Source organism: Perca fluviatilis, chromosome 8, assembly GCF_010015445.1.
Source record: "Perca fluviatilis chromosome 8, GENO_Pfluv_1.0, whole genome shotgun sequence".
Classification (NCBI taxonomy): Eukaryota; Metazoa; Chordata; class Actinopteri; order Perciformes; family Percidae; genus Perca; species Perca fluviatilis.
Window position 1 is genome coordinate 26766883 of NC_053119.1, and position 12500 is coordinate 26779382.

General features: G+C 47.0%; 1 protein-coding gene across 4 annotated transcripts in view; it reads left to right on the forward strand.

Annotated features, from left to right (window-relative positions):
• dusp8a (dual specificity phosphatase 8a) overlaps nt 1–12500 on the forward strand; it is a 49103-nt gene that overhangs the window by 34066 nt on the left and 2537 nt on the right. For 3 of the 4 annotated variants that reach the window (XM_039808263.1, XM_039808262.1, XM_039808264.1), the window contains exons 4-7: nt 10089–10255; nt 10367–10526; nt 10795–10918; nt 11309–12500. The exon at nt 11309–12500 is cut by the window's right edge and continues 2537 nt beyond it. In XM_039808263.1, the coding sequence (XP_039664197.1) occupies nt 10089–10255; nt 10367–10526; nt 10795–10918; nt 11309–12500 (1643 nt within the window). Of the gene's footprint in view, nt 1–3515; nt 4346–10088; nt 10256–10366; nt 10527–10794; nt 10919–11308 lie in introns of those variants that run through there. The other variant, XM_039808265.1, reaches the window with a different exon arrangement.

The window sequence follows — 12500 nt, forward strand, 5'->3', positions numbered from 1 at the left end:
TACGCATGTTGGAGCAAATAACTGTCTACCCTGTCCTGTCTAACCCCCGCAGCAATGTCCTCTCTTGTCTTCCTCTCACCTTGCTCCGTTCATCCTCTTCACACATGGTTGCAATACATGGGTTCACACACACACACACACACACACACCCACACACACAAGGATGAACTCACACACACATTAACTCATCACCTAACCTGCCCTATCCGGAGAATGACGTCTCTCTTTTCCGTGATATCCTGACAGATGATCTGTGGTGTCGGACGACTCTCCTTTCACTGCCTGTCTCACAGAGGAGTGATACGGGTACCGGCTCTGACGAAATATATCAAATGACAAATATTTGATTAATATTATAATGTTAGTACAAACTTCCATGCTAGGTTTTTGTGTAGAATATAAATCTATTATTAAGACTGTTTAGGAATTATTGTTTGCATTGGTCATTTTAGACTGTGATGATAGGTGTGAGGCTCTGTTTCTTTAAAACTGTGGATTAGAACCACACGGGTTTCACCAAATAAATCAATAATGTTATTTGTAGCCAAAGGGCAATTGGTTTTGCAATGTGCAGCTGTGAAAGAGAAACACAAGATTCTTGTTCTCTTCCAGAACAGAATAAAAAAAAACGACCATCTACAAAAGCCGTATAATTGAGTAAATGTTAAGTATACTGTGTAAAAGAATTACAGGCGAAGTGCGAAAAGAGTTAAGAGTGATAATGCAGATCAGAGAGAAGATAAGCAACTTTCAGGTCACACCTGTCAGTTTACAGCGCCATTACTTCAGTACATTATATATTTGCAGTCACAAAACTACAAAAAACATGTCATCCAAATAGGTTTTCTTGTTCTTTTACTTGTTTTTTTCCACAGTAGTCAGGTGCGGAGAAAGCATTTTACATGTTAATATAATAGTCTTAACACATTGCTTGTACATTCGTTCTCGAATGTGTTTAAAGTGTCTGTTTGTTATGTACGCACCAATCACCAAGGCAAATTCCACGTGCAGTAAGTGTAACTTACTGTGGCAATAAACCCTTTTCTGAGTTCTGATTTCTTCTCCTACTCTTTGCACCATTTAAAACACATGGGACTTCCAGTGCAGAAAGCCTGTGCCATGCTGTTCTACTCTCCAAGGCCCCTTTGGCCTTTACACACCTTCTCTCTTTCTGTCTTACACCGCTATCTCATACTCATCTCCACTTCTCTCCCTATGTGTTTTGGCTGGTCTCTGTGTAAACTGTGCGTTGTCCCAGTAACAAGTCCTCTACCATAAAAGCACGCTCTAAATCTAAGAGATGTCACTGGGGGTGGGGGGTGTTTGGAGTGACCGTCCTACCTATTTCTGTCGCAGCAGGGCACACATGTGCAGTCTATAAAGAAGGCCTAGCTGTCATTTATAGCATCTTGGCTGTAATCCTCTAATTAACACGCCTACTATTCTGAGCCTTGTTACCCTGCTGAGGACTGGAGGAGGAGAGGGGTGTAACGAGAGTGAGGGCACGGTGTTTGCTTTAGGATTTCAAAAGACTTGGACTATTAAAACACCAGTGGCTACTTTGTTTTGTTGCTGTTGGCCTCCACTGCTGTGGGTTTGCAGGTGTTAGGAAGTTGTGTGTTTTTAAAGCTGGTTTTATGGCTTCGAGCCACACAGACAGAAAAACCAAACCAGGTTGATGATCTGTGTTTTTGAAGTGTAGCGACCTTAGGTGACCACCTGCTCCAAGCAGCTGTGTGCGTGTGTGTGCAAACTTCCCAACTCCAGAAAATAAAGGGTTTTAATTACAGTAAAAGTTCAATTACGTGCTAGCTGTGTTTGTCAGGTTGTGTGTTTTTAATTGAGCGTGGATTATATGACAGAAAGAGTTGAGTTTATTCCACAGGACTATTCAGATGTATATAGCTCTCATCTCCGGATCCTTCTGCTCCCTGTGAATGATGAATGTGTGTGTGTGTGTGTGTGTGTGTGTGTGTGTGTGTGTGTGTGTGTGTGTGTGTGTGTGTGTGTGTGTGTGTGTGTGTGTGTGTGTGTGTGTGTGTGTGTGTGTGTGTGTGTGTGTGTAATCCCCCGCATTTGTTCTTGGTTTGACATCCTCCCAAAACCAATGTCTGCATTTTTTACCAATCTCATCAACACCAAGTGACCCACAGTTAAACAGACGGTGACATAAGGCTGTTCTCACCCGTGTGTGATCATTCAGGGGTTTTCAGGGATGAGATGAGGTCAGTCAGTGAGCATGCAGCTGGCCCCCTTACTAGACTACTTGTACAAGCTTATTTGCCTTTTTTTTTTGGAGCGTGGCTCACTGTGGCGATGACCGAATGTACTTGAAGCCCATCTGAACTATTTTGAATGTAATCAGTGTAGCATGATGTCTCAACCTCAGACTGAACAGACAGGTGCTGTTTTAAAAATCTATGCTATTTATTACCAGTAAGAAGTTGAATGACTTAAAATGGCAGCTATAGAACTGCCATGTTAAATTGATCAGCTATACATACCTATGTTAACATTTTGGGGCTTAAGAATGTATTTAAAATAGCTGTATTAGCATCATAATTAGTTAGCATTCAGTTTCCTCCAGCGGTTATGATAAGTCCTGTGCTGCATGTAGGCCACAAGTCCAGCTATGGAGCTGGACTTGTGGCCTACATGTTTGTCATTCCATAGTAAAGTACCAGAAGTCTGTGGCCTGTCAAATGGGATGGTGGCTGCCGACCACGAGCTTGTTTGGTCTTCTCATCCCCCTCTAGTCTTCCCTGCTTTCTTTTCCTTTTTCCTACTCCTCCTTTCTCTATAGCTTCATTTTCTTCCTCTCTCCTTTCCTCCTCGAACAGGAGAACAGTGTCCAAAGACAGGCGCGTTAGACATGAACCAGCGCAGGAAACGTGGTGGAGTCGCACACATTCCCTCACCTTCAGAGACAAATCAGTTTTCAACACACTGACAGTCGTAATCCCCCTCTGCAGCAAATGTAATTGGCTTCGAAGCTACAGTACTTTTAAGGCAGTCAACCAAATGTAGGCATTCCTGTGCTTTATTAAAGGTGTGTAATCTTGTTCAGTATTTATTATATATTAAATGTGAATACAGGACATTTCAAACACATGAATCTGTCATGTTTTTATTTATTATTGCTTTGATATTTCACAGAAACCCTAGCAAACTTGCAAATATCATCTTAAGAAGCACATTGCCGTGCACATCAACACAATAATTTTCCTTTCCTCCCTGTAATCAACAGCACATAGTGCTGTAGCAGTGTGTATGTATCAGCCGTATAGCTGTGCCTCCTTCCTGCTCCGCAGCTAGGCCCCTGAGGTGGCCGCATATTTGTTGGGTGAGTAAGGAATGTGGTTACATGCCTTAGACATTAGCTATGACAGAGCGCTGGCTCCACAAGAGAGGGAGGGTGCAAGGGAGGTAGCGGAGGAGGAGGAGGAGGAGGAGGAGGAGGAGGTAGGGAGAGAGGGAGGGAGGATAGAGTCTGAGCTCACGGCAAGTGAGCTCATTCCCCTCCAGAGCTCAAGGAGAGAGTGCAGCTCTGTCATCCTATTTGCAGAGAGAGAGAGAGAGAGAGAGAAGGAGGGAGGGAGAGGGAGGAGTGTAAGCTAGTGACTGAGCGAATGAGAGACAGGGATAGTGGAGCAGCACAACAATAGTGGGCTGCTCTTGTGGCTGTGGACTCACAGAGACAGAGGGAGCGCTCAGAGGGACACACAGGCGCTCTGTAAACCAGCTGCAGGCTCATTGCAGCTGGCTTATACGTCCAGGCAATACAGACTACTCACTTTTGTTTTGTTTTTTCCTTTTGCTCTCTGTGTGGCAACTATTCTTCACAAAACCACAGACTTACTGAATTTTGACGCAGGAGCATTTTAGGAATTTGTGTGGTCATTGCATTTTGCCCATACTGTAGGTGAACTTGAGGAGCATGTCCACATACAACTTGGGACTAGTTTTTGTTTGTACTGGGTCTGATCTCTGATGGTCACCGCCTGGACACTGGAACAGCTGACTTGACCAGAGTGGACTTGAGCACCAGCAGGGGTTTTGTCTATGTGGGATTGTAACACTCTCAATCAGCCCTCTAGGGAGAACACTTCTGTTTGTTTGTTCTAACATTTTTTTGCGTGGCGAGGGCTTGCTCCAAGGAGGGGGTGGGGGGAAACCAGAACATTTCCATTTGTGTGTGCGTGTATGACACATAGTGTGTTCTGGGGGATGCCTCTGGATGTGGTGATTGCCCCAGCGGAGGACTGTTTTTGGCCGGACCTGCAGGACACGGACATGAGGCTGAAAATAAGGGTCCGCCGGATGAAGCAGGGGAGAGAGCTACGAGGTGTGTATCCACCTGGATTCAGATCAGAAAAAAAGTGATGTGTGTGTGTGTGTGTGTGTGTGTGTGTGTGTGTGTGTGTGTGTGTGTGTGTGTGTGTGTGTGTGTGTGTGTGTGTGTGTGTGTGTGTGTGTGTGTGTGTGTGTGTTTCGGTGCAAGTTAATAAGGGTATGAGAGTATCCCTCTCTGGTAAAAAAACAAAAAAAACATGTTGAGGATGTATAGGCCTTTGTATACAGAGGTTACAGAGCTGTAATACATAGTGAACACGCAAAGAGCGAGGAGTAGGATTTAATGTAATATAAACTCGGAAGTTGCTGGGGATTGTAAAATGCAACACTGTTGTAGAGAGTTGAAGGTGTGTACAGTATGAGAGGAAAGCCACTGATAACAGTTTGTGCACTGCAGATGAGTACAAAGGCACAGTGGGCTCTCACATATTGATGTATTCCAGTCCAGGCTCGCTGCAAGCGAAAGATAGATGTGAATTGAATTTTAAGGACGTGTACTGGATCAATGCTACAACAGGCTGAAAGAATACATCGCAAAACGCCCGCTAATTGTTTTCTCACCTTTTTTTGTTTGCGCAGTTAATGTGTTTAGAGAGCCAGAATAGGAAGACAGAGGATTAAGGGGATGACGTTATGAAGACGAGAAGCGAGAAGAGGAAAGAGAGCGGAGAAAAAGGACTCGTGTGGGGAGGGGGAGGGGGGGAGAAAGAGAGCTGTGACCCGCGGTATGACATAGTGCTCATGCTCTCTCAGCCTGTGGTCATTGAGATGTAAAACTATCACAAAAGGCTCTTTCTCTTTCCCTTTCTTCTCCTCTGCTCTTGGCTTTCCTCTCGCTCCTGCTCCCTCTCCCTCTGCAGAATGGTGTCTTGTGGAGATTATGTTATCAATACGTGTGCAGTGTGCACTGCAGGTGTTTAACATAACACCTTTCACACAGAGCGATGAGGCAATGCAGAGCTGAGGTGCTGTGAAACAAAAATAATTTTTTGTATACCAGCACACTTGCACGCATATTGCAGAAAATATCTACTCAGTCGTCAAGCCATTAAAAAATGCTGGTTGGATCCTTTGGGTCATAAACGTATGAGAATATGGCTGTAAAGTTTGTATGCAAATGTAGACGCTATATGCATATCAGAAAGCTGATTCAAAGCAGTTAGCACAGCAGCCCTCCACACCTGCCACACTTCACACTGTTGGTTGTGTGGTGGTTCTTTGTGTGCACATGTGCATGTACAGTCCATCTCAGGCAAGGTTTGCAGCTGAAGTGTTAAACTAGTCAGCTCAGAGAAAGCTATCAAAAACAAATCACACATTTGCCATCAGCAGGTAATAAATAGAATTGTGTCTGTCACATGTTATTTTGAGGCACTTTAACATGCCTCTGTGGAAATAGACTTGTGAATTCAGGCTAAATTACAGGAGGGTTTATGTTCCTGTATTGCGATAGCACAGTACTGCTGAAACAGCAGCTGATCAAAGTGACATACCCCCGCTATCTGTCCACCAAGATAGAGGGACAATAAACAGTTGAACCATCAGCCAGGATGACATTACGTTACTCATACAGTCATTTCCCGGCCATCATCAAGCTGACGTCCTGCCTCAAAAGCGATCATCCCACTACCTCATCTATGGTCTGTCAATCTACACATTTCTGACAGACTCAACCCCCTAAAACACACACACTTCCATCACTTCTCCAGGCTGCAGCACAGCCTTTGTGGAGCTGAGTGGGACATGTTTGCAATGATGTCATGTTGGGGGGGTGGGGGGTGGGGGGTCACATTGAGATGCTAATGTCCCTTCATAGTGGAGAGGACAGCTGGAGGGGCACAGAGGATGGCGTCATGTCTCCCCCCGATATGAACCACAGAGGAGAGCGATGGAGGGAGGGACAGAGGGATGTGGCGAGACTCATTCTGGCAGATTAATGCCCCCAGGCTGCGGAGTGCGTGTGTGTGTGTGTGTTGTGTGCGTGTGTGTGTGTGTGTGCGTGTGCGTGTACGCGTCCCCCCCTCTCCATTAACAGACAAGTTAAAGAAGGCAACTGAAAGCTACACAGAGACTGAAACACACACACACACACAGAGGCAACAGGGAGGGGGTGAGCTTGTATTGACGAGGCAGTCAATTGTACCAACAGCAGTGATGTAACAGCAGAGCTCCCATTAACCATAACAGCCAGGCTGGTGTTGTGTGTCTCTGTTCGTCCGGTCAATATCTCCGGGATTCCGCTTCCATTCGTCTTTCAGCTTTCTGTATCGATCTGCAGCACGGACCCCCAAAAGCTCAGAATTTGATCCAAATAGCTTCTACCGAACACGCGTCTGTGAGATAATAACCTGCACTCCTGAATTGAAATGGGAATATTTAGTTGTAGGAAATGACTGATGAGGAGGGGGGAACCAGTGAACAAAAGAGGCCTGAGTTCCTGAGTTCTCGGCTCTGACAGGGCATAAGAGGAAAATAAGCAGTTTCATAAGTGATGAAGTGGGCAGAGGAAAACGGAAAAAGGAAGTCACCGCTGGCTAGCACTGCCGATGGCGACACAGTGCCCTCTTTCCCGGTTGTGTGATTTCTTTCTACCCAAACGTTTTTTTTCTCTCTTTTCTCTCAGTGTGTCTTCAAAATTGGGTTAGTCACATCCTGTCCAAGTACATTTTCCAGAAGTACGTGATACATGACATAACGCTGTAAAAAAAAAAAAACGTGATCTGGAAGCCCAATAATAACTGTCTGAATAGTATTTCTGCGTGGCACAAGATCATTACTTCAGCATGTGACTGAAAATGTCAGCAGCCTTCAATTCTGTTCAGCAGAAAACGTGTTTCTGTTCATTTTCAACTGAGAACGGTCGGGGCAGGATACAACCTTACCCTAGGACAAAGGAAACTCAGGAGTTAGCCTGACTTGTGCAGCCAGTTAGCTGTACAGTATCTCTTGAGTTTAACGTAGCAAGTCTCTGCTGATTATCATGCGGCGCTGAAGGTGAACTCATCTCTCCCAGTTGACTTTCTGATGTCATCTCCACAGACAGCTGGGCTGGTGTGTGTCACGGGGTATTTTCAGTGACCTCAGCATGAGTGTACAATATGTTTGTGTGTGTGCTTTGCATGCTTAGATTGGAATGGACGGATGTGTCATCGTTGTCTTTTGGAGAATGTGAGTCCATGTCTCTGGGTTTTTTGGTGCTCGCTGTGTGTGCTTGTGTGTGTGTGTGTGTGTGTGTGTGTGTGTTTTATTCCATCTTGACAGCACTCAGGGGGGACACGTTGAGCCAACTGTCATTAACAGCACCGCCCTACCTCGCCATCATGGCAACCCTAAGTAGAGTGGGGTCAGGTGACGAGGAGACAATAACACGCTATCTCCTGTGTGACTAACGTCCATTTGCGGTGACCGTGTAAAGCTTCGACTACAAGGAAGGTGTTTGTAATTGTGTTGACGTAATGTCACTGTAATGTCATAGCCCTTAAACAAAGCAGGCAGGCAGGCAGGCAGGCACACTCAGTCCTGCTCTCTTATCGCTGACTTCAGTCTCCCTTCATGCCAGTAACCCCCTAACTCACTCTCCCAGTCACACACAAGATCAAAGGGCGCGAATATTTTTAGAGTATATCATTCATGTGTTCACTTCCCTTCACACACACACACACACACACACTTTCTCTTCAGTGTTAAACGCACACAAACACTGTCTCCACTGTGAAACGTCCTGTCCTTCTAGCAACTCTCTAACAATGTCCTTGCTCAGGAAAGGAAATGGTTGCTGTGTGACGTGATGCTTTTCCTGTTGATTTAACTGTCTCCAGGAACATACCGCTTCCTCGCACTGATACAGTATATATATATATATATATATATATATATATATATATATATATATATATATATATATATATATATATATATGCCTGTGGTGGGGGGCTATGCAGCACCATTTATTTTCTTTGCGTGTGTATGTGTATGTGTTTGCGCAGGCTCCACAGCAGCAGCTTGGGAACAGAGAAACCAGGAAGAAAGCCTTCAAAGAACTACCCTTCCTCCCTCTGTTTTATCAATTACTGACACTGTAGGGCCGCCCATAACATCACTAGAAAGAGGCTCGGGTGGAAATTGTCCAGTGCCAGCACCGTCTAAAGCCAAATTGTGAACTACAAATGGCTGTTTAGTCTACTCTAAAGAGCCCAAAAATGTTAGATCATCCACACACGCTAGCACAGCAGCTATCAGCCTCACCTTCTTTGCATTACGCTTTCCTTCCTGTATCGTAGTTATCTGATCATCTACAGTACATCTATGCATCTACCCCCACCCCATGTAGAGCGCTGATGTCATTGCTCCACCGGTTGCCATTAATAGCTGGAAAGACAGACAACCCTTCTTCACTTTGCTCTTAAAGGGACAGTGCACCCCGAATAGCTTTTAGGCTCTATCCCAGACTCAGTAGCTGTTGTGTTGTGAAATAGTGAGAAATGCCAAAGCTGCTATCCTCTGAATGATTTTTGCACAACCTGTGTGTGTGTGTGTGTGTGTGTGTGTGTGTGTGTGTGTGTGTGTGTGTGTGTGTGTGTGTTTGTGTGTGTGTGTTTGTGTGCGCGCTACATGAGTAGCACAGCTGGGTGTGTGTTACAACGGAAGGCAATGTCCTGCCTGCGCTGTGCTGTGTGTGCTACTTTAGAACAGTGATGTCATGTCTAACTCACTCTCACTCTGTGACTGTGTTGTGTGTTGTGTGTGTGTGTGTGTGTGTGTGTGTGTGTGTGTGTGTGTGTGTGTGTGTGTGTGCTACGTCCCAGATTGGGTCAGGCAGGGCTGAACCTAGATTAGGTTCTAATCTCCTTTCTGGGGCTCAGGGTTTCCTTGAAGCACTCCCCTCCCTTCCAACACTCCTCAGCGAGGTCATTACCGACTCCTCATTAACACACACACACACACACACACATACACACACACACACACACACACACACACCTCATCCCCACCTCCTCTCGTTGGCCCTCACCCTGTAGTTATACAACCGCAGTACTGCAGAGTAATGATGTGTGTGTGTGTGTGTGTGTGTGTGTGTTTGGAGAATTACAGACAGTGAGAGTCAATATTGAGCATATGTTGACTGCAAGATCATATCTTCAGATTGTGTCTTCTTGGAGAGAATCATCTTGTCAACCTGTGTGTGTGTGTGCGTGTGTGCGTGTGTGTGCGTGTGTGCGTGTGCGTATGTGTGCGCTCGTGCGTGTGCGTGCATTTGTATGACCGTGCGTGTATGTGTGCGGCCGTGTGTGTGCTGTGCGGTCGTCAAGGGGATGTTACTGGGCCTCTGTCCTGGCCCTGCACCTGTGGCCTCTCTCATTCCCCCAGCCTGACGCAATGCACTGCTACAGGACATGAGCTCATGCAGGAAACAGAGCCACACACACACACACACACACACATATGCCAAAAGTGGAGCGGCCTGCCTCTTAAAGGGCCAGACACACACATTCCTTGCTGCCCAGCAGTTAACCTAACTCGCACACAGAAGCTCAGAGAAACTCTTTTTTGCTCCTGTTGCACTAAGCCCAGACATTGTAGCCCAGATTCACCTCTGAAAGCCTACAGAATGTCTGTTTGCTCAGCGAATAATCTTCTGAGGAGTCTTTGCAGAGTTCCCGGTGTGTTGTGTGACTGCTCTGTGGAGAATCATTAATGTTCCTAACCCCTTCTCTCCTTCTCTTCTTTCTCTGCAGGAGGTTTTGCTGCTTTTACCTCCTGTTTCCCCGGCCTGTGTGAAGGGAAGCCTGCCACTTCTCTACCTATGAGCTTGTCCCAGCCCTGCTTGCCTGTGGCTAATGTAGGGCCCACTCGCATCCTGCCACACCTCTACCTGGGCTCACAGAAGGACGTCCTCAACAAGGTAGAGTTTTGTTTGCATCTTTTCACTCATTTTATTGGAAGAGAACTGACTTGTTATTGTTACCTAGCAACAAAACATGACCGTGAAGTCATTGTATCTTTATCTCTGCAGGATCTGATGGCTCAGAATGGTATCACCTATGTGCTGAATGCCAGCAACACCTGCCCCAAGCCAGACTTTATCAGCGAGAGCCACTTCATGCGCATCCCAGTCAATGACAACTATTGCGAGAAATTGCTTCCCTGGCTGGACAAAACTAATGAATTCATAGGTAAGAGGAGGGAAAATGTAATAAAACAATCACGTGTTTGGATTGAGGCTGAAGATTAGCACAGGAAGTGAATTCATCTCAAGTTATGTGTTGACGAATGCCCTGATATTCAATACAACGTAGGTCAGGTATAGCACATCCGTTCAGGTGCCCCCCCCCGCCCCTCCCTCCCTGTACACTTCCAGTTTGCTTTCAATAGACGCTGATTGTCCCCGGACACTTTGGTCTAAACACGTGTATTCATACCTGTTCGTTTCCACCCCAACAGACAAAGCTAAGGTGTCAAACTGCAGAGTCATTGTGCACTGCCTGGCTGGAATCTCGCGTTCAGCAACCATCGCCATTGCATACATCATGAAGACAATGGGCTTGTCATCAGATGATGCCTACAGGTACGCTTGCTCCTCCCACCCACCACCAACTGAGCTAAGGTGTCAGCCCCAGTAAAAAGGCAACTCACTGTTGAAAGTAATGCTAGACGATGAGAAATAAAAAAAAATGTTAGATGCCTGCCAGGAAACAGTGCGGACAAAAAGCTTTGCTTTGCCTTGTCTGGACATGGCACAGGATTATGTGTTGTGCATCAGTCAAACTGTTTACACCCTACGCCTATAGTTCATCTGGGGTCATTCTGACCCCTCAGTATGTGTTATGAATTGAAATCAGACATGATTTACTCTCAGACCTTGGCCGCAGATAGTGCTTCAAGAGTGGCCTTGTTAAAACTGTTTTCCTGTGACTAATATTTTTCCAACTCTTTTTTTTCTTCTCTTTCTTAACAGGTTTGTAAAAGACCGAAGGCCGTCCATATCCCCCAACTTCAACTTCCTGGGTCAGCTTCTGGAGTTTGAGAAGGGCCTGCGATTACTGCAAGCTTTAACTTCGACCACCGACGACAAGATCTCTGATAACAACACTAAGCAAAGTTCGGAGGTTAATGGGGGTTTCGAGATGAATGGTCACCACAGCAACTACGACTCATCGGTGGCAGACCAACACATCCCACCGGAACCCAAGGTGCCATCACCCACCTCCCTTCAGCAAGGCTTCAACGGCCTACACCTCTCTGCAGAGAGAATCATGGACACTAACCGGCTTAAACGCTCCTTCTCCCTGGACATTAAGTCGGTCTACTCTCCCAACAGTGCCCCCTGCCCCAGCCTGGCACCCACCCACTCTGAAGACGTCCCCAAGCTGTGCAAGCTTGACAGCCCAGGAACAGGCACCTCCAATGGTGTCTGCTCCCAGTCTCCCGTCCTAGACAGCCCCAGCTCCGCCGATTCACCGTTTCCCTCACCGGGCTGCGGGGGCAGCATTGGCGGTTTGGGTCCAGTCCATCGGTCTGGTTCTTCCTCATCCAGACCCAGGAGAAAACCCAAGCATTGCTCCGGCAGTTCCCCGGTCCACTCCCAACCACACCACCCTCCACAGTCCCTCAGCTTGTCGCTGGACCACAAGAGCCCCAGCGTGGACGAGAACCTAAAGGGCTCCCTGCTCCTGTCACTACCCTCCCTTCCCACCTTGGGGTCTGGGGCCATGTGGACCAAACACAGAGACACTGTCCAGGCCACCACTCCCGTCACGCCCGTCACCCCCACCACAGATGCTCCCTGGCACTTTGGGGCAGTGGAGGGCGGTGAGAGAGAGATGGAGCTGGGAGGAGGAGGGGACGGAGGAGGAGAGGAGTCGTCGGTAAGGTTTGGGAGCAGCTCGGCGTATATGGCGTTTGGGTGCAGCGAAGGCGTGCGGTTACGAGACAAATCCCAGAGGGAGAAGCCCTCATCACCACAGACCCAGAGAGAGCACCGGGACTCTCCGTCGTCGACCACAGTGACCCTGTCCAACAGCGCAAACAACAGCGGGCCTGCGTCAGAGAAGCAGTTCAAGCGGCGCAGCTGTCAGATGGAGTTCGAGGAGGGCATCTCCGAGACGCGATCCCGAGAAGAACTGGGGAAGATCGGGAAGCAGTCCAGC